General features: G+C 48.2%; 1 protein-coding gene across 3 annotated transcripts in view; it reads right to left on the bottom strand.

Annotated features, from left to right (window-relative positions):
- The window catches only part of LOC149349319 (transcription elongation regulator 1-like), a 179,519-nt gene that overhangs the window by 88,222 nt on the left and 64,500 nt on the right, over nt 1-26,797 (bottom strand). For all 3 annotated transcript variants that reach the window (XM_089578254.1, XM_089578256.1, XM_089578253.1), the window contains 2 exons: nt 15,172-15,427; nt 12,508-12,550 (listed from right to left, as the gene is read on the bottom strand). In XM_089578254.1, the coding sequence (XP_089434380.1) occupies nt 12,508-12,550; nt 15,172-15,427 (299 nt within the window). The remainder of the gene's footprint in view (nt 1-12,507; nt 12,551-15,171; nt 15,428-26,797) is intronic.

The following is a 26,797-nucleotide window of genomic DNA, read 5'->3' as shown; positions in this document are numbered from 1 at the left end:
GGAAACACATTGGTCGCGACCACGGTGGAAGAATATACTGTCTGTTTCTTCCACCGTGGTCACGACGCCTCGCGCGACGGCGCGAGCTGGGGCCCCGTTTCTTCTATGTCGTTACGTCACGCATCACGTGGTCCTCCTGGGTCGCGACGCCTCGCGTGACGGCGCGAGCTGGGCCCCCGTTTCTCATCTGCAGTGACGTCACGCACCACGTGGTCATCCTTGGTCATCCTTGGTCATCCTTGGTCATCCTTGGTCATCCTTGGTCATCCTTGGTCATCCTTGGTCATCCTTGGTCATCCTTGGTCATCCTTGGTCACGACGCCTCGCGCGACGGCGCGAGTTGGGCCCCCGTTTTTCATCTGCTGTGACGTCACGCATCACGTGGTATGACATGGAGGTCACGAAAGGTCAATGGTAACGACACCGCCGCGCTCGAGGAGCTGGGTTGGGCTGTTTTAGTATGCTTCGCATAAAAAAACTTCTTTGCGGCAAGACGGATGCTAAATTCTACTGAAACAATGAAATCACTACTAAGTGCAGCACACTTTTACACTTTTAGCAAAAGCTGTAGCTTGCTGTGTGTGCCTTGAAGGGAAGGTGAAATGGTTTTTTGACAATTTGAGGTTATTTGAGAATTCAAAACTATGAAGCTTCTTGGTACTGCGTGCAAAGTAGTTTTGTGCTAGCATTTAAAACGACGACGCAATCACCGATTAAAACCACGACGGTTTTCAGGCTTCTCCTCACTGCGCTGGATAACTGAGGGGAAACTCGTGGCGACATCAAAACTGGCGAAATTTCAGATGTCCACTGCCTTCGTCTACATGCTGCCATGCGACTTCCGATGCCGCCAAGCAATGCTTCACCTTCGACGGCATTCTTTTTCATCCTTGAAACAATCGATTCTTCGCTGTACGTGACATCATCACTGGGGCCTCTGCCTGCCACTGTGCACTGCAGAGGAGCCTGAACGCCGATGCCCCTTTAGTCGGCAACAACATCATCATTTCAAATCCTAGCGCAAAAAGATTTCGCATGCTTTCCCTGCAAGTTTCAAACATTCGGCTCGGCTAAAATCATCGAATTCTAAAAACTCTTCAGTTGCCCTTTAAAGGGCAACTTCGGCGACTTTTCAATGCTCACAGATCTCAATGAAATTTCTCTTACAAGTTCTTCTCGGTATCAAGAATGTGTGTGCCAAACAGAACAGCTGAGAATTCTTCAGTTCTCCCACAAAGTAATTTCAAAGATAGCTCCCCACACTCGCGACTTACGCTGTCAAACAGGAGTTTTTTTTTATAGACAACCCTGTGCTCGATGACGTCACAGCTTGGCAAGTAGCATGGAGGAGACAACGGCAACAATGCAGCGGCCCTGCTCGGCATGGCTTGTTACAGAGAAGACCGAAGACGGCACAGCACTTTGTGCTCATGCTTGGCACAACCTCGCATGGAACTGGGAGACGGCAGTGCTACTTGGAACAGCCTGTCAAAGCGCAGATGGACGGCGGCCTGTTTGCGAGCAGCATCGTGGCTTCACGTTATAGGCTTAGCTCGCGCTTAGTTCATCGAGGTCCTTGAAGCAATGGGTGGTAGCTGGTGCTATGTTGTGGGATGCATGAACCACTCAGCGAAAAGCAGGACCAGTGATTTATCGCAAATTTCCCAGCGATAAAAAAGAATGCGACAAATGGATTCATGCTATCCGGCACCTCGAATGGTGCCCAAATTCGCGACTGTGTGTGTGCTCGGAACACTGCACGCAGGACTGCTACCAAGACAAGATGCTTCTGACAGACGAGCTTGGTCTCACTAGTAGCAGGGATGCCTGCTAAAGCGCCGATATGCCAAGGGGCAACAATGAAGAGGATTGTGAGCAGAGGTAAGCAGATTAGAATGCGCCTTCTTTTAGTTAAACCAGACCTCCTAGAATTACTGCAAGAATCAAACTGCAACCAAAATAACTGAGGGTAATTGAGGCAGTTGATATCGTTGAAAGAAAGGAAATATGAACCAGCAGTACCGTTCAGTTGCCATTATAATCGCAGCATTGTTGTTGATGAAATATACCACATGCATACAGGCGTCGAGTGCATAAATGGCTTCAAAATTCAAGTGAATATGCTTCCTGCCGCAGTATTTTAGCTGCACTTCAGATTGCTCACTCATTCTGCCCTCGTTGGCCATGCATGCAGGGCCCTGATGTATTCTTTTTTTTTTTTTTTCAAGCAGCAACATTTTTTTTTTTTTTCATACCTTTACCTGCATCCAGCTCCTGCATTTTTGGAACAGTTTTCTGCTGAGGCGATGGGTACACAGCTTCGAGTTTTGGTTGGTTTTTGAAAAAAAAAATAGTTTTTTGAGGAAAGGAAACGGCACAGTATCTGTCTCACATATCTCGGTGGACACCTGAACCGCGCCGTAAGGGAATGGAGGAAGGTGGGAGTGAAAGAAGAGAGAGAGAAAGATGTGCTGTAATGCAGGTCTCCGGAATAATTTCAACCACCTGGGGATCTTTAACGTGCACTGACATCGCACAGCACATGGGCACCTCTTGCATTATGCCTCCACTGAAATGCGGCCGCCCACAGCACTCACTCTGCATTTTGTATTATATTAAACTAGCTCGTCAGCGAAGCTCTCAGGAAAGCTGATACCGTGACCATCAAGCTTTAAGGTAACATTACACACCATAGTCGGGCCTCTGTCGTCGCAACAAGTCCTCGGTGAATGGGGAATCACTTGCATTAAAACTTGTGGAATTGTCCCTGTCACTGCCTGATGACACTGAGGAACAGCTAATTTTCAGTGCTCCCTCCGACCCGGTGCTCTCATAATGCGGCTCGCTCGCCAACCTGTGTCACCATCCCTGACGACATGCAAAGCAGCTCTCCGGGCCCCGCGCGGAAGTTTCGATTTCAATTCAGGATTTCTGCTAATTTAAAATTATTGCTTATGTATTGTAAAAAATGAAGTCGCCTGCTGCAATGCAAAAACCTTCAGCAATATAAATCAACCATTAACTCAGTATGGACAGAAAATTGCCGGAGTTGCCCTTCAAAGGGTCAATTGACACAGGTGCAGGCTTGTGACAAAGCAGTGGCAATGAGATGGGAAAAACAAATGCACTTAATATTGGCAACCAAAATTAACTGTCGATATGCATGGTTGATAATTATGTATTTGTTGCTGAAATAAAATGAAACAAGCTTTGTTTTTACGTGCGCCACAACATTCGCCACTGGAAACAATGCAGACAACTGTATTTTAGCGAACATGACCCTTGTCGCATCCTGTGTAGCTTGATAACTCAATTGAGAGTCCAACAAAATATACCAATAGCAAACAAAGTTTGCAAAACTGAGCATGGAGTGTAAAACACTGCAGGACGGCATGAGAATGTGTGCTGGCTACAAACGACATGGCTCCAAGGTTCAAAATTCTTGAACTGCCATAAAGTAAAACTACAAAACGTTCCCAAGCGATGTTATGTTGCGAGGGGAGCATACAGTGCTCACAATTGTGAGTGCAATAACACGGTCAGCCGAGATCGAGCAGCCATGACAATGAACAGCAGGCCAGCCTGACAGATTATAAACATTGTGGGGACGCACTCACCCTCAACTCGTTCTCTGTGGTTAGCTTCCCCGCAATGCATTCTCCTCAGTTGTGTTACTTTAAGGGGGAACACTACCCTAAACAGTGAACTTTTGAACCGCTTGCTCGATTTCATTTAAACTTGTGGGGCTAGTTTATATTACTGGTGGGACCACCTCTGCCAAATTCATTCTAGAATAAGTATGAAGCAGGTTATGCAACCTTTATGCCAAGGATGACTATGCTTACTTAGGAAAACTATTGTTTGAAAAATAAAGGTAATTTTTCCAACTTTTTGTGTTATGTGGCATTAGGAATGTCCAGAGCACACAACTGTGAAATTATCTTTCTTAGTTCGCGTATATTTTGAAAGAATGACACCATATAAAGAATGACATTGGATTTTCATTTTACGTCAATTTTTAAAATCATTTTTTACTGTGAAAAAAGGAAAAAATAGACAAACTGAGTGCACAGTTGTGTTCCTCATAAAATTTCGCTCCACAAAGCCTGCTACAATACCAATATTATCAAGTAATATTGGAATGATAGTTTTTCTAAGGTGACAGTTTACTGAAGAAACAGGAGATGAGAAAAATAGACCCACATGATTGAAAATCATCCCATTTTATTTTAAGCACTACAATGTTCAAGACAAGCCCCCAGCTGAATAATAAAATTTGGCAGAGGTGGTCTCAGCAGTGGTATTCGCAAGGTTTAATGAAATCGAGCAAGCAGTTCAAAGTTCACTTTTTAGGGTAGTGTCCCCCCTTAACTAACAGGGGAGGGCGCTCGCGTCACAGCGACACTAGCGCCACGGATGGCGTGTTTGCTGTGCGTGCGCGAGGGAGAGACGGTTTTCTTCTGCTCGAGACCGGGGAAGCGCGTGGACTTTCACGCGCAAGGCTCCGCTCTTCGCCGGCGGGCGACCTTGTGTGGAAACATGTTTCCTGTCAGCTTGTCGCGTCCGGCCTCGGAGCTTCCCTCTTGCCCTAGCGTGGGCGAACGTTCGCTTGTAACCATGCTGGTGAGTCGGACGTTCTCGATTCCTCAGCGTATTTTGTTGCTAGTTGGAATTACTGTTGTTGTAGCAATAAATTCCTTGTTTGTGTCAGCCAGTGTGTCGTTCCTTTGTTCCCACAGAGCAAGGCCCGCCGGGGTCGGCGTGCACTTGGTAGCGTACACGACCACGGGGCGGGGGTCCGCACAGTTTTGAACTGGGTCAGCCGCGGTAAACGGGGAAAACGTATTTATCTCCCCTATAAAACCCCACAACATGCATACCGCAAAAAGCATTCATAGATAATTTTGACATATAAGTGCAATTAAAGTGTGAAGTGACAGTTCCATGAGAGGCGCAGGGACGCAGTCTTGTGTGGAGCATTACAGCCAACAGCCAAAAGCAGTTATATGAGCCACTCACACTTTGGCTCTACGTCCACCAAATTGGCTTTTTGCACAAACTTTATTTCTATAAAAGTGCACTCACATCGAGGAGGGCGACTTGCAAACCATCAATGAGGAAACCGCATTACAAAACGTTCACTCAGAAAGAAATGCATGAAAGGCAATAAGCACTCTAGCGTGAAAATAGAACACGACGCATACTTTTACTCGAGCAGCCACGATTAGTGAAGGCGCAGGGAGGTCACAGGAGCATGTTCCTGGGGAATTTTAGGTTTTCAAGCAGTTAACTATGCAGAAGTGTCTTCCATTACGTCCCTGAGGGCTTACATGAAAGCATATTCGCGACTAATCAATACCCCGCACAATGTAAGCTATCAAAAAGCAAGAGCAGCAGTGAAGCCATTGGTATGCACAAGGAGTATAACTCCACTGACCAATCACAACAGCGGACAAAATCAGCTTTTTCATGTCTGACTACATCAAACAAGCCACAGATATCAACTTTGTCTTGTGATTAGTTACTTCCTTAAGTAACAAGAAAGGCTTTAAAAACGGTGCATTTTTTGTTCTGGAAGAATATTGTATGCTCGTCCTGCATGTGGGTGAAGCTTTACTGCAGACTTGAGCTGTATCCGAATGCAGTCAAACTTTGTTATAACGAAGTAGCATCGGGACCATCAATTTGTTTATTACATACGATTCTTATTGTAGCAGTAGACAAAAAGTGGCATGACGGTTAATACTAGTTAATGCGAGATTCAGTGACAGCTGTTAAGGTATTTATACTTTACAATATGTTGTAGTACAGACTATAAGAGGGACCTTGCATCTGTATAGTTCTATGGCGCCCGGTTTAGTTTTCCACAGTCATTTTTCATGTGCGTCTCCTCTCCAGTTTGATGCTCTAGAAGTGCAGCACAGCCGATGATCCCGTCCTCGGGCGGCACGTTTCACAACAGCTGCCGGAGATGAACCGTGCTACGTTCTTCTGCTTTCACTATACCCTCCCTCCTCTTTCCATGGTAACCACCTCCCGGACGATTACCGCTGTAACCACCATCGGGTTACATGTCTTCCCACACTCTCGCCATACCCTCCCATTTCCACAGTAACCCTCACCGTCCTTCTAGGGCAAACTACCTTCCGGGATAACCATCCTCCAGTTGTAGATTCCTTCTCTCTCACCACACTGTCCTCCTTCCTCAGTAACCACCTTCCGGATGGCTCCCAAGGCTCTCTGGCTTTCTATGTTCTCGCCACACCCTCCTCCTTACCACCCTCCAGTTATGCCTTCCTACACTTTTGCCACAATGCCTCCTTCCAGGGTAACCCATGGCAAGAACCGACCACCTTTTTATACCCTCCTCCTTCCACAGTAACCACCCGTTACAGCGATCACCTTCCTCCTTGCAAGATAACCACCCTCGGAGTGGCTCCCAAGGCAACACATCCATCGGTTATGCTGACGATCAAGACATACCACTACTACTACTTCTACGCGAAACCAAGGAAAGGGCGCTTAACAGCTATCGCTGAAAAGCTGGAACTAACAACTTCGCAATTGGGCTCGTACAAAAATCCACGACACAAAAATGCACAATTCTAGACTCCAAGCCCACCATAAACGACGTAATCCTTACCTCTCTCCTTGTGGCACCTCAAACAAAACAGACCGGAACATAGGAAGGTTAAATTACTAGAGAAAGAAGTTCGTTTGATGAAACAAGTTGGCGTTCACATTTGTTTGAAGAGGGGTGTGATCTTCTAGTGGCTTTTCACAGCAATGCGAAGGATGAAGTTTCCCAAAGTCTCCACACAAGAGAGGGTCTTTTCTGCCTCACCAGTTCTGGCCATCAGGAGTTTCTCCAGATAGCTTCGTAGCCACCTGACCATGTCCGCGACATCAGCACTGCTTGTCGGTGGTTCTTCACTGTGTTCACTCTCATCTTCGCTGTTGGCGCTGCTGTCATCCCAGGCAACACGACGCAAACCATGATTTCCTAATCCGTCAACTCGCGCACCACGAACTAGTTGCCATCGGCCGAACCAATGTACTCATACAAGATGCCTGGGTAGTCAAGTGGTGCTGTCCAGCTACACTGGGACTTCAGGCTGAAATTCATTTTCGACGGCAAGCAAAACACAACAAAACCATCATCCACGTAACAGTTCCTTAATGTAGTCTGCCTCATGTCATTCCATGGTCCATACAACATTTCCAGCGTCGTCTTGATGCTGAGTCACCAAATGCTTCTGATCAGTACTTGATAGAGTGGACGATGCCCTTGCCCAACGGCTGTAGAGCAGAAGTTGCGTTTGATGGCAGAAACACCAAACGGACTGCCTTCAATGTGATCAACACTTTATGTGCCAAACAGTTCTCTAACAGCAACAGGACCTTTCTGTGCTGCCTCTCCACCACGTTCTGGTCGAAAGCCTCAAGCCAGTCGCCAAGGGCTTGGACATCAACCAGGACATATTTTGTTAGCCACGTAGTCAACTCATAAATGCCAGATTTCTTTCGGCATCTCAGGCATGCAGACTTGCCGATGATAGTGAGCCGTCTCTTAACGGATCCGTCCCTGTTGACAGCAACAATGACCGTCACCCATACTCTGTTCTTTTCGCCTTCATGGCAGGTTGTGTTCCTCACGGCCAGTGATTGCACTAAACACAACTTGAAAAACACTCAGGTTTTGTCAATGTTATACATGTTGTACTCGTACTCCTGGAGCAGGGGCCGAAAGTCATGCCACTTATCACATGACTCCATGTCGACAGCGGACCTGTCGCCAAACAATGTGTGGCAAGCGATCTTGTGTCGTTCTTTAAAACGTTGCAAACAACCGCTACTTCTACGGAAGTCGTCACGACCCAGGGCACATGCAAGGCTGTTAGCCTTCATTTGAAGGAGAGCTAACGAAACTGGCAAGTTCGCACCCTTACGTCATTGAATCAAGAAAACAAAGCCACTTCCACGTCCAGGTTATTGCAAGGCCTCACTCGCTTCTGCATGTGTTGCCTCAGCCTTCTTCCTTGAACCCAAAATGGTGGACAAAATGCTTTGGGGAATGTTATGGTGAATTCCGAGCTATGGAAAGGAAAATGATAGGTGTAACGTTAAGAGATCGGAAGAGGGCGGAGTGGGTGAGGGAACAAACGCGGGTTAATGACATCCTAGTTGAAATCAAGAGGAAGAAGTGGGCTTGGGCAGGGCATGTAATGCGAAGGCAAGATAACCGCTGGTCCTTAAGGGTAACGGAGTGGATTCCAAGAGAAAGCAAACGTAGCAGGGGACGGCAGAAAGTTAGGTGGGCGGATGAGATTAAGAAGTTTGCGGGGATACAGTGGCAGCAACTAGCAAAGGACAGGGTTAATTGGAGAGACATGGGAGAGGCCTTTGCCCTGCAGTGGGTGTAGTCAGGCTGATGATGATGATGATGATGAATTCCAATCGCAGGCCCATAGCGGTCTGCACACTCTGTGACACAGCGCCTGAATCCGGCGGAGAGCGGGCAACCTAAAATTGCGATTGGAGTACTCTTGCTCTGGCCAGAGCATGTAGGTGGCGCTCGCGAACTGCTTGAGGAAGTACCCGTCATTCCTTGCACTTGCCCGCACTTTCGCGTGCGCATCGTCTGCTTTTCGAGCGTAGCTGCAAGAGGTGAAGGTTACTCCCGCTGCTACTGCTACTGCTCTCCAACTCGCTGTCGTCAAGCAGAGCGAGCGCCAGTGCGCGATTCACTTTTGAGTCCATACCGGCGGGAGATGCTGATCGTCTGCTACGGAGCGCGGAGCCGGCGCGGCGGACGCAACAAGCCACCAGAAATGGAGAGCGCCACTAGTGCCGCTGACAAAGAACGTCACGCGAACTTCCGGTCGACTCCTCCGATTTCGGCGGAGTAGTCCTGACTGCTCCACGGAGCGATCTCGGCTCGGCAACCGCTCCCTGTCTACAATTGGAAGACGCGATCCGTGGCTCAGATCTGCGTTTGGAATACAGTTACTCCGAAAAGAGCAGAAAACATTGCTACCGAAGTGCTCCAACTCTGCGTTTGGAAGTCACCACTAAACTTCGCTGCTACAGTTAAACCTGGATGTAACGAACCTCCATATAGCGAATTCCTCGATATTACGAAGTTTCTCAATTCCCCAACGTCGCCCCCAGTGAAGCGTGTGTATTTGAAACCTCCATGAAACGAAGGTGTTGCGGCGGCTGACCCTGATATAATGAAGTGGCGACGCCATCTATATGTTAGCTAGTGCTGAGTTACTCGGAATTTGGCAGAACCACGTGAAAGTTTCGTGACGCTAAAGCACGAACTGACTGAGGAAAGCCGATTGCAATGAGCGACCGTAGTTGACACAGTGCACCGTGCTCCGGCGCTTTCTCTTTTGGAATGTCATACCACGTGGCATGCTCAAAAGCAGTGAAAAATAATAGGGCATAGCGAAAAGAGAAATGAAACCAGCAGTGAACAGCCATCGTCACCACGTGGTTGCTCATGTGATTCCGGCCCCGATAGCTACCGCGCATCGGGAGCAGGGACGGCGGTGAGCACCGGTGACGCAAGGTCCGTTTCCTGGGCCAACAGCGCGGGGAAGACCGAGAGAAGGAACATGCAAGTAAAAGCACATGCCTCCGCGGTCAGTCTACAGCCGTGCGCGTTCTCTAGCTCAGCCGTGGTGCCCCGCCTCCTCCACCCAATTCGTAGCAGCGTTGCGCGAGCTGCGGTGGAAGTGGCGGCGGCTGCTGCCGTAGTCACGCTATCAGCATGATAGCGAAGCGCGTCTCCGCGTTTATGACATCGAGTAACACTATTTTCTGCAGGCATTTGCAAGGTGATTTCACCTACACTTATTTCTTATTATGGTTTCCGTTCTGCAGTGTCCTTTTGACTCTTCTTGCAAAAACTGCATTTAATGAAAACCTGGATGCAACCAAAAATCTCAAACTTTTTTCAATTTCGTTAAAACCAAGTTTAACCGTACATCAGTCCTTTTTGCAGCTGCTGCTTACAGCTCTCAGCATCCACAGTTTTGTCTCGACACAGAGAGCCTTCTGCTTCACTGCCATTTGGGCCAAGGTCACACACTGGTTATGGCACACTCTACGTGTTGCTGCACTTGTCTTCCTTCAACGTTGGACAAATGGTGCCACCCTTTGTCGTCACATGTAGCTGCATGCTTCCAGAATGCATGTTCTGTTCCGAGATGGCACAACCAGTCAAACAAACAATATTTGCGCTACTTCTTCAAATTAAAAAGAAAATGCGTTTGTGAACTCTCAAAATTTATTTCATTTTTTTATGCTACCTATCTAGTTCTGAGCGTCGCGCAAACCAAATATTTCTTTGTTGCAACCGATACTGCGGCAAATCTTGCATTTTCTGGTTTCGTTACAAAAAAATATATGTCACTGAAATGAAGCATGACTCAACAAAGTCCGTACTTACTTCATTAAAACCAATAATTTGGTAAATCAGTGTTCATTATAACGAGGCTCAACTGTATTGATAACATAGTAAGTACCACACAATACTCATGTTAAGCTTCTTTCAGGGATACTACAGCTGAATCATTAACATTCTCCGCTTTCATATGCAGTGTGCTCTGCATCTAATACATCCAGCAAAATATAACTTCAAGCACTGAACTTCTGCAATACCCTAAGCTCTTCGCAGGTGAAGCTTCATGCCAGATGGTGCCCTGTCTGACACAGCATGATGTAACAAGCAAGTTGCTGTGCTGTATGTGGTTGCAAGCAACAGCTAGGAAAAATGACAGTGACGTACTAAGCATGGACAAAGACTTGATGATCAAAAGCACAGAAACAAAGCACTGCACTGTTAAACAGCTGTATAATGCCAGTAAAACCTCGATTTAACGAAATCAGTAAAATCGGCAGTTTACTTTGTATAATACTGGAATTTCGCTACATCAAAATTTGTCTCTGAGCATGCTAAGAATCCGCAAAACATGCGTTCACGGGAAAAACCTTTATTTGCGATTAAAGTGGTCTTTCTGCTCTTTCTTCGTCAGCAGCAACGGCGTTCCATGCATCCTGCTTATGCTGCGATCTCGTGAGCCGCCTCAGCATGTCTATGGGTGATGGGGGGGTCTTAAGTTTTGGTTTTGCTGTCATCATTTTGAGAGTGACCAGAGAAATGCATTCTGCAGCTGCCACTGCTGTGACCTTGCTGACGGTGGCAGCTACTAATTCGCCCTTGCCATCACTCTGCCTCTCCCATTCACAGCAAACGAAAGGAGCACAAAGCTTTTACTATGTCTGATGATGCCTACACCACAAAATCTGAGCAATAAAACGTGCCAAATTTTCAGATCGCTTCTGTATTTACAGAGCCGCTAGGCTTAGCAAATATCCGTTGTCCGACATCAGAAAGTGCGGGAGGCTCAAACAAGTTAACGATCTTGGTCTAAAAATCGGTTGAAAAGAATTGGAATTCTGTTAAGTTTTTTTTTTTTTTTTTCAAAGAGAACAAAGAATTTGGGAGAATTGCCAGTGCTTGTTTCCGTTGAGATGGCGCTGCACGCGGCTAACAATCCAAAAAAAAAGGTAAAACACATCCCTTGTATGATGCCCGCATCACAGGAAGGAAGCAGCCGCAGCCGGTCGTGACAGGAAGCAGACGCGGGGGGGAAAAAACATCACGCGGGGTTCCGCTCAAATCTGTTGATTCGGCGGAGCAAATATCCAGTATCAACGGCTGATCTGCCACTGAAACAGACAACTTGCGCTCCCATTTGGCCATTGCAATACGATTGCTCCCAACAGAGCAGAAAAACTTGATCCGGATCTGTCACTGGAATCCAGCATAGTGAAATCCAGGCAGCACCCATATTACGTACGTAGTCCGATGCGCGTTTCTGCACGCGCACACACTCCGCTCAACCATTCGCGCCCGCGATACAATTTTTCCTCCAGCCAGCAATGAAATTCTGGTACACTGAAAGTGCGGTAAACTCTACCTCGTTATATTGGAGCTAAAAATACATGGTGTTCTATGGACTGAAAGTTATGAAGACTGGAATACTTGGTTACATTGAGGTTTAGCCCCGTGAAACTTGTGAGGCAGTCCAGATCAGTTCCACATTGACACAGGATGCTTTCACACCCACTCTGAAAACCCACCTTACTTTCAAGAAATGTTTTTCCAGTGGCTACCCCCTTTGATCAGCAAGACTGAAGATCTAAACTATGAGCAGTATGACTTGTACATTGTGCAACCAACCTAACTAGTAAAAAAGACTTATTTGCTATTTCTGCAGCCTGCTCAACATGCCTACAGCATAAAGACACTCAATTACTTTCACATTATTTATTGACTTATTTAGAATGCTTGTGCACTACTAAACCAGCAGTAGCTGCAGACAAGACTCAATCATATAAAACATAGTAAATATGTGCAACATAACCTGCCTTTTGCTTCCAGGCAGAGTAAATCAACAAACTCAGTGCCTTCTACATGGAAGCACTACTCACTTCGTCTTCTTCGATGGCGGTTCTCCATCCTTGTTAGAGGCATCTGTGTAAAAAGTGAGAAGATGTGTCACGTTCCTCTTTCATACACGCAAGTATTCAATCACATGTTTCTTGAAGGGACCAACCTCTGGCCAAAACATGTCATGAGATTATGGTGGAAAAGAAAAACTGTGCCTCATATTGTAAGAATTCAGCACTGCAATACCAAAGAAATAAGGATTTATATTTTAATTTGGCACTGAAAATCACATAAAAAGCCATTTTGCAGTGAAACCCGCCATTATCACCGCAATCCACAACGTGACCACATATCGGTAAAATATTGCTTATTTTAGTGCACAGTGTTTTATTATAGTTTACACTCCCACAATTGCACCCTTTCACAAAAAGCAACACTCCCTTCGCATCGTCGACCACAGTGTTGAATTTCTTGGATGAAGCGGCAACCACAGTCTACTAAACCTTTGGTAGACGAGGTGTACATCACTGTGCCGCAACAGCTTTAGAAACTAAAATGGACGCTACTCTATGCTAAGAATGTCATATTACTGTTTATCGTGATAGATTTATATCAGTTTCTGGTACAGCACTTTTGCCGACATGCAATCGCCATCACACTCGGTGATCATGGTTTCCAGCATCGGGATTCATTAAAATTGGCACATGCACCGATTTAAAAATTCTTGGTAATAATTTTCTAGAGAGTTTTCAACAAACCGTTGCAAATCCAGCACCTTAGACAGCCAGAATTCCATTGTGCCGACAAAAATTAGGTCCTTTAAAATTCAGTGTTCGGTCCTTTTAAGTTACCAGTAGAACAATGAACTTTTACACATTACATAGAGAAACTACCGTATTTACTCGCATAATAGGCGCACTTTTTTTCCAGAAAATCCGGCTCAAAGTTCGGGGTGCGCCTATTACGCTGGGTAAAATTTCCGGAAATTTTACGACTCGCAAAATTGAATATACCACATAAACGCACTCGTGTACGGGCCGCACCCCGTTTTCCCGAAGAAAATATTTAAAAAAAAAACGTTTAAGGGCCGCACCGAAACTTTCCACAACCCACGCGGGAATAGCCTTCGAAATGCACGCGCCAAGGCCTCCGCGAACAGGTCCGGCGGTGCGCAACGGGCGCTTGATCGCGGAGGCCTCACACGCGCACAGGAGCTTCCAGACGCCGCCCACGGAGGGCGCCCGAGGCCAAGCTCATCATCATCATCAACGTTTTCCTCCGCCGCAAGCATCACCAGCTCGTTTTCTTGTTGCTATCAGGTGCCGGGATCTGCGGTAGCGCATTAGTTCGTGGCCGCCGCGATCTCCTCCGGTGGCGGCATGCGCCGTTAAAGCGCGCTTCGATCGTGGAGGCCACGGTTAGTTTATCGTGGTTTGTGGCTTTGCCGCCAAGCGTTGCTGTTTTAGCTCGACGGGCAAGCACCTTAATAGCTACACGGCTGGGAGTTTGCTTTCGAACACAGCAAGCGTGCGGCAGGTCGGAAATTTGACGTGGCCGAGAAGTGCGGCGGTTGCGACTGCGGCGTGCCTAAATTTTCGTACGCGACTCCAAGCGCCGAGGTTTTCACGGGCCTAAGTCGGGAACGTTTCCGGCTGGAGATGAAGCTTTCCAAACAGACGTTTAAAGTGAGCATCCCTGAAAACTGTGTGCGGCTGCTCTAAGCGATGTCGTTGTTCGTGCTGTGGGTCCGCAGCAGCTGCGACGGCAGCAGCACTAGTGAGGACTAGTGTCAGTTCAGCAAAAACTTTGTTGAAATAAAGATTGGGGGCAGTGAGGCGTCGGCTTGTAATCGTGTAAATACAGTATTGATCACAGTGCCAAGTTCGGGGTGCGCCTATTATGCGCGGAAATAAAAAAATCCAATTTTTTGCAACCAAACTAGGGGTGCGCCTATTATGCGAGCAAATATGGTATTCAAGGTCAGCAGCATGCCAGCATGGCAATTAGGCCTGCAAGGTATCAAGGCAAATTAATGGAGCATGGAGACCAAATTTTGGCTTTGTATCCGAATTGTGCACAAGACATCAATTAACAAGGATCCCCACCAACAATTTGTCTAAGCATGAAAAATAATTTCAATTTTTTCTCCCACCTTGTTTCCGTTTCAATAGACAACTGGTGGGACATGAATGTAATGGCTGCTTGTTTACTTGCAGAAAGGAAAGGCACAGAAATTGCAACTATCTCACTTTGTCAGTGGACACTCCTACTGTGCCAAGGAAGAAACAAACAGACAGAAAAACAAGAACAGTGGCTGGCAACAGGAGTTTTTAGTCAGCATCTCTTTTTCTTTCCCCAAGATGCGGTTGAGATAAAGTGAGACAGTTACTGTGACTTTCCTTTCCATAAAACCAAGAGCATCCAAATGGCAAATAGGACTTGACTGGGAACCAAACTGTTTTATTTGCTTCATGAAAGCAAGATCAGGCTTCCCAGGGCCCTATACACCCTGCCCAAAAGCTCAGATCTCGGTGAAAGTAGAGTCTCTGTCATTAGAATGCTGTTATTTACTGATACAAGCCATTTTCAATTCATCCATAGTGTCTGTTTCATATGATTTTGTGAAACACATAAGTGCATTTCAGCATCAAAAAACCCCACAAATGGGCTGAAAAAGACAATAGAAGCCTATGAGGGATGTTTACCTTGTCCCTTCCCTTCAGGTTGAACAGGAGGCGTTTGCACCATTTTGTCAACATCGGTCCGCTTCTTCAATTCTGCTGGCCGCTCCCAAACGGAGGTACGCGTACTTGGGTTGAAAAAGAACACACGGCCATCTCCAGTCCACACAACACACCACGGCGTGCCTGGAACAGGTGTGCTTGACACTGGCTTTGTCTTGTCTTGAGGTTTTGCAGGTGGTCGTTTCACAGGAGCAGCCGCCTGTACTCCCTCGACGCTCTAATGCAAAAAGAGATGAGGTGATTTAAATTCAATCCCCACAGATGTTCAGACAATGAATTACCATTCATTGTTTTGTGTAAGCTGGCCTTTTTCACATACAAGTTTCGTCCCGGGACACACTGTGCTTCGCGACAACTTTTCGCCGAAACACACTGCTTCTTCATATGCAGCAGAATACAGTGCACAGTTTCTTCCTCATTGATAATAACTGATAATACGCCAAGGAAGTGCAAAAAAGTTGTGCACGTGCCGACGGCTGTCAGCAGACGACGTGCAGACGATGCTAACATGCTCGTAAATACTAAAGGTGAATTGAGGGAGGTCTCCGCTGTCGTCGACGAGTCCGATGTCATTTTGCGAGAAAATGGCGCTGAAATCTACGCGACAGCAGGTAACTTTCTGCGTTTTGTGTGTTCCTGCCATATTGTGACAGCTAGGACAACCATGTGCACATGTGCAAGGTCACACAAAACATTTTTTTTTTTTTTTTCAGACGGTGCAAGAATGGTGTGCGGGCTATTGGCAAACTACAGGCAGGGTGAATTCGAATGTGTTCTTTGCCTGCTGTTTGTTTGCTGCTGCCAGTCATTCTGCTGCGGCTACGGGGACGCCGAAGCTTGCGCTAAGCAGCGAGGAAGCCCTCTGATGCTGCCGAAGGACTGTTTTTTTTTTCTTAATCACTGCTTAAGAGCTAATTGAGTGAGGCGGGCTCTTGACGGTGACGGGCGTGCCGCAAGGAAGCATCCTCGGTCCATTACTCTTCTTAATTTACATCAATTACCTGCCAGTAACATCTCATCTTGTATACGCATATTTCCTGACGATTGCATTATTTATCGACCAATAAAAAGTACTAATGACCACCTCTCACTTCAAAGTGACCTCGATCGCATTAACGACTGGTGTAAAACGTGGCTAATGACTGAACACTTCTGGGAGGAGGAGGAGGATGTAGAAGAGGAAAGGCAGGGAGGTTAACCGAAATAATAATCGGTTTGCTACCCTACACGGGGGGAAAGGAGTGGGATAAAAAAAAAAAGAAAGAGAAAGGAGAGTAACAGAAAATTGAAGTCACTCTAAAACGTCACTGTTCGTTAAAGTCACAGCCTATCGTGCAGGCCAGAAGTTCTCAAGAAACGGAGCAGTGCCTTGCAGGCCTTCTCCGCCGACGACCGCCGCGGCCAGTGGCCGAGAATCTTCATTTCCGTGAAAGGGCGCGGATCTAGGCGCTCCAGCGCACGGCTGAGAGACTGCCAAGTGTAAGATAACTTCTTCTAGCCGAAAATCACTCAATTCGCATTTCCCCTACCACATTAATAATGATACATTAGCTCGAACAATGCAGTATAAGTATCTAGGCATCCATCTTTCACCAAACCTTTCTTGGGCTGAACATTGTGGGGATGCACTTGCCCCTCCGTGGTTCGCTTTCCCACAATGCACCCCAACTGTGGTTAGCTCCCACGCAACACACTCTTCTCAGTTCGGTTATACTTTTAACTAACAGGGGAAGGCGCTGGCGTCGCAGCGACACCAGCGCCACGAATGGCATTTTGCTGCGCGCTCGCGGGGGAGAGTCGGTCCTCTTTTGCTCGGGACCGGGGAAGCGCGTGGGCGTTCACGCGCAGGGCTCCGCTCTTCATCGGCGGGCGACCTCGTGTGGAAACATGTTCCCCTCAGCTCGTCCTGTCCGGCCGGAGTTTTTCCCCCTGCCCTACCATGGGCGAACATTCACTCGTAACCGTGCTGGTGAGTCGGACATCCTCGATTCCTCAGTGTATTTTGTAGCTAGTTGGCGTTATTGTTGTTATAGTAATAAATGCCTTGTTTGTGTCAGCCAGTGTGTCGTTCCTTTGTTCCCGCAGAGCAAGGCCCGCCGTGGTCGCTGTGCGCTCAGTAGCGCTCGCGACCACGGGGTGGGGTCTGCGCGGCTTTGAACTGGGTCAGCCGCGCTAAAGCGGGGAGAACGTGTTTATCTCCCCTATTTAAACCCCACATCTGGCAGCCCAACGTGGGGCCTGCTCTTGGAACATTGGACGACTGTCTGTTCGGTTCGAGGAACGCTCTTTGTCCGGACTTGACAAGTGGTGCCTAGTGTGAATTTCGATCGCTAGGACCTGCGGCATGCTTTCTTGAGTGCGAGGTGTATTGCGCTGCAGCATGTTTGAACTTTTCGACATGCTCAGCATGTTTTTTGTCAAGTTTTTCTTCCTAGAGTTTCTTCACAAGAACCACTTGGTCCGCATCGGGGAGCACGAGGCCTAGCGCCCACGGAGTTGCCGAGCCCGAAGCGATTGAGTACGGAGGCCACGTGGGTGGTCCGAGTTTTCTGTACATATTTTCTTGCTGTCTCTTTTTCGACTCTGGGAGTCACGGTTCCGGGAGCCGGGTGGCCTGGGGCCACGGGTGCCGCTATGAGCTCGCTGGTATTGTAGCTCGGCACCGGGCGCTCCGACAGCGTCCGATACGGTGGGCGCCGACCGCTCAGAAGCTGCTTTGTGCAGTGAGCGGGATAGGACCATCCCACAAAGCTGATGTCTCCTCGCGGCTGCACGCACGAAACCCGTTTCGGGTCTTTCTTTTGTTGGGGGTCGTCGACCGTCACAATGGCAGTGAGGCCTAAGGCTTTTCAGAGCTGCCTGCACCATGTCAAAAGTGACACGACCACCGGACCGTGGCGTTGAGATGGGGCGCACTTTGCTGCCCCATCCATTTTTTTTAACCTCGCATGAACTGAGCAGTCTCGTTCAACTCAAGAAAGGGCTTTGTTCACTCGAACTTTGCGTTGCACAGCCGCCCGACACGTTTTGCTAGCGAGTTGAGCATTGAGCCACGAGACCCTGGTTTACGCCGTTTCCCCTCCCGTGACCTACGTTAAAGGCATGCGGAGTGTGTTTCAGAAATCTTGCAGATCCAGTGGAGCCACTCCGGCTTGCTGTCTTGTGCACATCGTCTTGCTGCCGCCTGCTGCGACGGAGTGGCCTGTATCCTGTTCGCCGTATCCATCCAGGGCAGCCGTGGCGAGACCAGACAGCAGCCGCCTCTGGCTGCTGTTACCCTGGCGACTACTCCAGAATCCTGGCCTGCAGTGGTCAACCGGCCCTCCTCTTCGCGGGCCTGCGGACACGTAGTCTGCGGGCCATGCGAGTCGTCCCAGCGGAGACCTTCACGCCGCCTTCGGAATACCGCGGAAGACTGTGTGCACACTGTCGGCGTGACCTCTGCTGCAAGACCTGCCTCAAGTGCATGAAGACCAGGAGACTCCTCCATAGCATGCAACTTGCAGGCACGTGGGTCTATTTAATGTTGGGGGATGTGGAAATGCACTCGCCCCTCCGTGGTTCGCTTTCCCGCAATGTACCCCAACTGTGGTTAGCTCCCCCGCAACGCACTCTTCTCAGTTGGGCTACTTTAATTAACAGGGGAGGGCGCTCACGTCGCAGCGACACCAGCACCACGAATGGCGTTTTGCTGCGCGCTCGCGGGGGAGAGCCGGTCCTCTTTTGCTCGGGACCGGGGAAGCGTGTGGACGTTCACGCGCAGGGCTCCGCTCTTCGTCGGCGGGCGGCCTCATGTAGAAACATGTTCCCCTCAGCTCGTCCCGTCCGGCTGGAGTTTATCCCCCTGCCCTACCGTGGGCGAACATTCGCTCGTAACCGTGCTGGTGAGTCGGACATCCTCGATTCCTCAGTGTATTTTGTAGCTAGTTGGCGTTATTGTTGTTATAGCAATAAATGCCTTGTTTGTGTCAGCCAGTGTGTCATTCCTTTGTTCCCGCAGAGCAGGGCCCGCCATGGTCGCCGTGCGCTCGGTAGCGCTCGCGACCATGGGGTGGGGTCCGCGCGGCTTTGAACGGGGATTAAGCGGGGAGAACGTGTTTACCTCCCCTATTTAAACCCCACAACATATAAACGCCGTTTTCGCTAATGCTTCCCGGTCACTAGGTTTCCTTCGCCGTAACCTGCAAAGCACTACCCCTCACATGTGTAAACAAGCTCACTTAAATTTTGTCAGACCGCAGCTAGAGTACGCTTCATCCATTTGGTCACCCCATCAGAAATATCTAATAGAGAAGTTGGAAGCTGTCTAAAATAGGGCTAGTCATTTCATTTCGCAAAATTACAGTTATCACTCCAGTGTAACTCATCTAAAGATCGAACTTTCGCTCTATCCGTTGAATATTGAATATTGCGACATTGCCCTTTTATCTATCTTGCATAAATACATCCATGCCACTGATTCACCGCCAGCACATGTACAACGTCCCTCCGACTTATCACATAGATTAGATAACTACAGCTATGCCCGCATTTATGGCAGCACTCATGCTTTCAACTTGTCGTCACTCCCGCGTGCCATCCGCCTCTGGAACGATCTTCCGGATTGCATCGCCCTGCAGCGTAATCAAGACACCTTCCGCGAACATCTACTCAAACATTTTGTTGATAATGCTTAGCACGTCATTTATATGCTCATGATTCATATAGCTTTGTTTTCAGCTGCTTGAGACTTTTGCCTCATTGGATCTGTTCATGCGCTGCTACCCTCATGTATACCTGAAATGTTTTCTTTTGCTTTTGTGTAACTCTGTGTATTTCACGCATTTTTTGTTCCACGACGCATAGTAGCCTTGTACCTTTACCAATTTTTGTGAACTGCGATATGTTATCTGATCACACTTGTTTTTGCCTGTTTTGCTGCACTTTTACTAGGCTTTTTGTTTCTAACCTATTTTACACAAACTTCTGCATTTGACCCCCCTACACAATGCCTCTCCGGAGGCCTGTAAGGTATTTGTAAATAAAATAGAATAAAATTTGTGGGCGCCCTCCCCTAAGCATCGAAAAATATGCGCGGGCCTCGAAGTGCATCAAAAGTTGTTCGAACGTCTCTGTAGAGAGTCTACAGAGCCTTTGCAACCACGCTTTTACAGTACTTTGGAATTCAACGGCAATCGGTCCAAACAATGAGTTGCAGCAAAAGACAGCATGGAGTCGGTTTCCTCGTATTCATTGTAGGAAGAGTAGAACTACTCCACAACAAGGAACTATGTGATGTCGTCGCCGTCGACTATGGCCTACTCAAGACTCGTTAGGAGCAAAAGCGACCGCACGCAAAAAATGTGTGCGCAAGCAGACGACAGCTGCACCCATGAGGTGTGGCACTGCTGATGCACTGCACCTGCACCTTGGAACTGGTTCTGCACCGCGATGGCACAAGCGGCACTTTTTCAGGATTGGTGGTGTGAACCAGCTCTGAATTGAAAGCAGCTATAATTTGTTCGTACGTGTCACTCTTGCGCGGATCATTGGAATGATCAGAATAGTGTGCTTTAAGCAAGCACGTTTAGCTTAACACGCGACACTTGGCACCTTGAAACAAATTATCACACGTTATGCAATGAAAAATTGCATGGTGTTGTTTCATGAAAAGGTCCGTGATCATGAAGCACAGATACAGCCGCAGGCAGAAAAAGCGTCCGTCGGGCAGACATAAACCCCACACACACCACTGCTAGTGACTGCCAACTTCGCGAAGTGAAATGCAGAAATGGCAAAAAAGAATGCAAACACTCGCGAATGCAAAACACTCGCAAACACCTGGATTTTAAAAAAAACTTACTCGCATACTTCGCGCTCCCTATCAAGCCAGACCACTAGCACGCATGCGGGTGCATGCAAGGCAGGATTGGGAATATTGGCACGGCCACGTTGCCATGTACTTCCGGTAACCTTGGGCACTGGAATCCGAATCTACTGAACCATTGGCTGTTGCCATTTTATCGCCTGTTGTCTCTATTGTCTCCAACTGCTGGCTTTATGTCGACTCCCCAACTCACACCCCATGCTGGCCAAAAAAAGTTGACTTAAAATATAAGACTAGAAGATGCTTACCCACCCCGCCCCACATTATGTAGTCCCTTGTGGAATGGCATGGCCATGTGTGCACAGCTCAAAGCAATAAGCGCACAAAGATATAATCCCAATGCCAGCAGCCAGAGACAAATAAAGATAACAGGGGATAAAACAACGCCCTTATGTGCGACCCAACTGACTGGAGGTAATTCGCACAGCAAATGGTTTGGTAGTTTCGGATTCCAGCACGCGCACAAGTGTTCGAGAATGCAACCTCCAGCGCGAGCAAGCCCTGTAAACGGCACGCAATTCGTCCCCTCGCCACTCCCACCTTTCACAGCAGCATGCAGCAATGCGGCCATGCCAATCTTCCCAAGCCTGCCTTGCGAGCACCCATGTGTACGCTGGTGGTCTGGAGCAGCAGGGAGCTTAAAATATGCGAGTAATTTTTCTTTTTTTTTTTTCACTGTGATAGCGTTAAGGAGCTCGTGTTGCTGAAAAGCCAGCGTCGTCGTCAGCGTCACTGACCATGAGCGAAAAATCCATGAAAAACCCACAGAGAAATAACCCACCTTGGCAGGTGGCAGTTAAGTTAATGATTGGCCATGAGAGGTTGCTGGAGAAGAGCAAACTCTCCAGCACAAGCCCCATCGGTGGCAGCACCTGCCATCGCAGAGCAATGGCGAATCACTCAACCGCTGCACCCCTACGCCAGGAGTCGTATGAGGACTCCCAGGGGTCTATGAATGTAAGGTTGAGAATAACCAATTACGCATTTATGTGCATTAGCCTATTGATGCTACCGCGTCATGCCCTTAAAGCGGAGTATCCCCTCCAATTTCTTTATAAATCAGTAATAAATTGGGGTGCGCAAAGTACGCGAGTGAATACGGTATTTGGAGTCAACTTTTTTTGGCCAGCAATGGCTACAAGCTGGACGGCCAACTTTTACACGGCAGATAACCGCAAAGTTGCTCAGTAACGGCAGCGCTTTTCCGCAACTAAATTTCTTGCCTGGGTGCTTTTTTTTTTCTGTGGTCGGATAGATTCGAAAACAGAGTTAATTTAAATATCTTTCATGGTCTCAATGACGCCACATTAAACAAGGTTTTACTGTAAATGGAGGTAAAATCATCTTGAAGATGTACTCGTTACTCAAAGTCATAAACGTGGCCACCTGGACAACACCCCTCCTATGAGTACGGTGGAGAGAGTGGGGGAGGCAAGGGAGCCGGAGACAACCAAGGCCAAGCAGCGCCGCTAAGACCATTTGTGAAGGCACCTGCCTCTTCCCGCATGTTCCAGATCTCAGTGTGCCTGCCACAGCTGATGCAACTTGCTGACTCTAGCACTAGGAACGTTGACGATAATGACCATATAGATGGCCTAGACTGCAAATCACATTTTCAACTGTACACTGGCGACGCCGTCAGAGCCGGGCTTCCCCTCTGTTACTGTACCAGGAAGCTGCAGTGGCCGCATTTGTTTTTCCAGTCCCGGACTACTTGCTGACAGGTCTTGGCTTCCGCTCTGACAGGAAGCAGCGTCATGGGCACATGAACTACTTGCCATAGGCTGCTTGCGAACTCGCCGCCAGAGCCGGGCTCCCTCGGTTACCGTACAAGGAAGCTGTCATCTGCTAGCAGACGACGCAAGCTACGGCCACCACGACGCCGAAGCAACGCCGTGCGCTCGATCATGATACTGAGTCGATTTGAAGGCCGTACTATCAGCTTAGAGTAGGTGCATTACAGAATTAACTCAGCTTCGGAGGTATGCTAGCCACTACTGCTTGCGGCGAAGTTTGCACAAAGTACCTAGCCCAACTCGTTGCGGATAGGCAGATAGACGAAAGCCTTCGCAAAAATGTTGACAACAAGCGCTATAGCTGCTCCAGTATACGAGTGGTTCACCTGCGATGCTTTCAGGTAAGCGCGCAGACAGCATGTCGCAAAACAAGCGAACACGAACCTCTTGACGACACGAGCAAACAATACGCGCTCGGAGCTCCGAACGTGGGTCCGTGTGCGGTAGATTTCAAGAAAATAAACGAAGATGCAAGAACAAAAAGTCTTGCGATGGCTCAGAGAGCAGCTACGGAGCTCATGTGAAGGTTTAACACATGATATCGTCCTCCAGGAACACGAAAAGTACGCAAAATGCACACGGAGTCTAACTCAATATGGCTGCCAGCGCGGCGCGCAGCTGTCGTCTGCTGCCTTCCCCGCAGCGCCAAGTAGCCCGCGGACTGCCATAGGTGGAAAACGAACGCGTTGCTATGGCGACGCAAGCAGGTGGGTGGAGCTTTCGGGCTGCCCGAGAAAACCAAGTACCGGACTCGAGTCCGCAAGTAGTCCCGGAAAGTCCGGGACTGAAAAACAAATGCAGCCACTGTGGTCGCCAAACTCGTCGACACTGGCTGCATTTGTTTTACCGTCCCGGACTGTACGGGACTACTTGCGCTCCATTTCTCCTTTTGGCCTCTTCCAAATATCTCTCTCAGAGTCAGCGGTTTTCAGCTCCACTCACGGCATTGTGAGCCGCAGCAATCACAACCAGAAATTCGGCAACTTCCTAGCAGACCAAGAAGGCAGACATGTCTCGGACACCAAAAACACTGCACGTGCAAACAACAGCAGCTGTCCACAGCAAGCGGGGTAGTCAGGAAACGGGAAAACTGATCATAACTGATTACTGTTATATCATCATCATCATCATCAGCCTGACTACACCCACTGCAGGGCAAAGGCCTCTCCCATGTCTCTCCAATTAACCCTGTCCTTTGTCAGTTGCCGCCACTGTATCCCTGCAAACTTCTTAATCTCATCCGCCCACCTAACTTTCTGCCGTCCCCTGCTACGTTTGCTTTCTCTTGGAATCCACTCCGTTACCCTTAAGGACCAGCGGTTATCTTGCCTTCGCATTACATGCCCTGCCCAAGCCCATTTCTTCCTCTTGATTTCAACTAAGATGTCATTAACCCGTGTTTGTTCCCTCACCCACTCCGCCCTCTTCCGATCTCTTAACGTTACACCTATCATTTTCCTTTCCATAGCTCGCTGCGTTGTTCTTAACTTAAGCTGAACCCTCTTTGTTAGCCTCCACGTTTCTGCCCCATAGGTGAGTACCGGTAGGATACAGCTGTTGTATACTTTTCTCTTCAGGGATATTGGTAAGCTACCATTCATGATCTGAGAGAACCTACCATATGCGCTCCACCCCATTCGTATTCTTCTAGTTATTTCCCTCTCATGATCCGGATCTGCGGTCACTACCTGCCCTAAGTAGACATATTCTCTTACTACTTCCAGCACCTCGCTACCAATTGCGAACTGCTGTTCCCTTGCTAGGCTGTTGAACATTACTTTGGTTTTCTGCATGTTAATTCTTAGCCCCACCGTTCTGCTCTGCCTGTCTAACTGATTGATCATGCTTTGCAGTTCTTGTCCTGAGTGGCTTAGCAAGGCAATGTCATCAGCGAATCGCAAATTACTCAGGTACAGTAGAACCCCGTTCATACGTTTTTCACCGGACTGGGAAAAAAAAACGTAACAGCCGGGAAAACGCAACAGTGAGGAAAGCACCGAAAATTAATGAAAACAGTGCAGCTTTGACTTGAAACAATTAATTTCCGCAAATTGACCCTAGGACTTTAAAAAATCGAGAATTGTGGATTGCAGTTTCTTTCGCTCGCTGGAAAGAACAACGCGTTTCTCAATAGCAAAGGCCGCATTGCTGTCAGCGTCGCTTTGCGGTGCGGCCACACCGCACGCACGCAGCAGTGCTGTGCAGTTCACGCGCTCACTGCAGTCCACGCTGAAGCGACGTTGTGCACAGCGTCAAGCACTGAAATGTTCGTAGGCTGCTCGCCGCGCTGCTCCGCGTAAGCCGCCCTGGCTGCCTGTCGACTGCGTTTAGTATGTCCAGCTTTTCCTCAAGGGAAAGCCCCTTCCGCTTACTCAACGCTATCACGCCATCAAAGCACAATAAAGATGTTGTTGCGACTGAGAAGGATGAAAAGGAAATTGCACGGGCCCTGCCGACTGGCTCCAGCCGAGCCACCACACCACCGCTGTCACTTGCAGATAGAGGAGAGTTAAAAGATAAAAAGAAAGAGTGAAAGAAAAGACGCGCTGATAAGCGACCGCAGCCGCATGCCTCCTCCTCACCACCTCCCACGATAAAGATCGCGGCGTTCGGCGTGCGAGGCAGATAGCCATCTAGTGGCGGCCTCTCCAACTCGCGTGCGGCTTCTTGCAGCCAGTTCCGTAGCCAAGCCGGGCCAAGACTCGTCAAAAATCAAAATGGCGGTTGGCGCGCATTGCCCGGGCGGGTACGGGGAGCCCGGTTGCGACGTATCATGCGGGATCGTTTCCTCGGCTACGACGTAACAGCGGGGTTCCCAATACATTGGATCCTATGGACGCTATGCCGGGACCCGAAGAAAACGACGTAACAGCCGGGAAAACGCAGCAGTGAGGAACGTAACAGCGGGGTTCTACTGTAGTCTCCATTAACTCTTATCCCCAACTGTTCCCATTCCAGTCCCCGGAATACCTCCTGTAAGCAGGCAGTGAAGAGCATTGGCGAGATCGTGTCTCCCTGCCTGACCCCTTTCCGTATTGGAATTTTATTGCTGACTTTACGGAGAACTATAGTAGCTGTGCAGTCGTTATAAATATCTTCCAATATTTTCACATAACACTCTTCTACACCCTGATTCCGCAATGCCTGCATGACAGCTGAGGTTTCCACTGAGTCAAATGCTTTCTCGTAATCAATGAAGGCTATATATAGGGGTTGGTTATATTCTGTGCATTTCTCTATCACCTGATTGATAGTGTGAATGTGGTCTATTGTCGAGTATCCTTTACGAAAGCCTGCCTGATCATTTGGTTGACTAAAGTCCAAGGTTGTCCTGACTCTATTAGCGATTACCTTAGTAAATACCTTGTAGGCAACGGACAATAAGCTGATTGGTCTGTAATTCTTCAAGTCCTTCACATCTCCTTTCTTATGAATTAAGATAATGTTAGCGTTCTTCCAAGCTTCTGGTACTCTCGAGGTCACAAGGCATTGCGTATAGAGGGTGGCTAGTTTTTGTAGCACAATCTCTCCTCCGTCCTTCAACAAATCTGCTGTTACCTGATCCTCACCAGCTGCTTTCCCTCTTTGCATTGCTCCTAAGGCTTTCTTTACTTCCTCCTTCGTTACTGGCAGGATGTCCCATTGCTGTGCTTGACTGCCTCCCTCAGTAGCTTGATGATTACATCCGCTACTGTATAGATTTGTGTAGAACTCTTCGGCTAATTCAACTATCTTATCCATATTGCTGATGACATTGCCCTGTTTGTCTTTTAGCGCATACATCTGGTTTTTACCTATGCCCAGTTTTCTCCTCACTGATTTTAGGCTACCGCCGTTCCTTAGAGCATGCTCAATTTTCTCCATGTTAAAACTTTCTTATGTCGGCTACCTTGCGCTTATTTATTAACTTCGATAGCTCTGCTAG

This window comes from Amblyomma mixtum, chromosome 3 (genome assembly GCF_055824585.1).
Source record: "Amblyomma mixtum isolate Tamu chromosome 3, ASM5582458v1, whole genome shotgun sequence".
NCBI lineage: Eukaryota > Metazoa > Arthropoda > Arachnida > Ixodida > Ixodidae > Amblyomma > Amblyomma mixtum.
The sequence above is the reverse complement of the archived record's forward strand: the minus strand, read 5'-3'. Positions and strand labels throughout refer to the sequence as shown.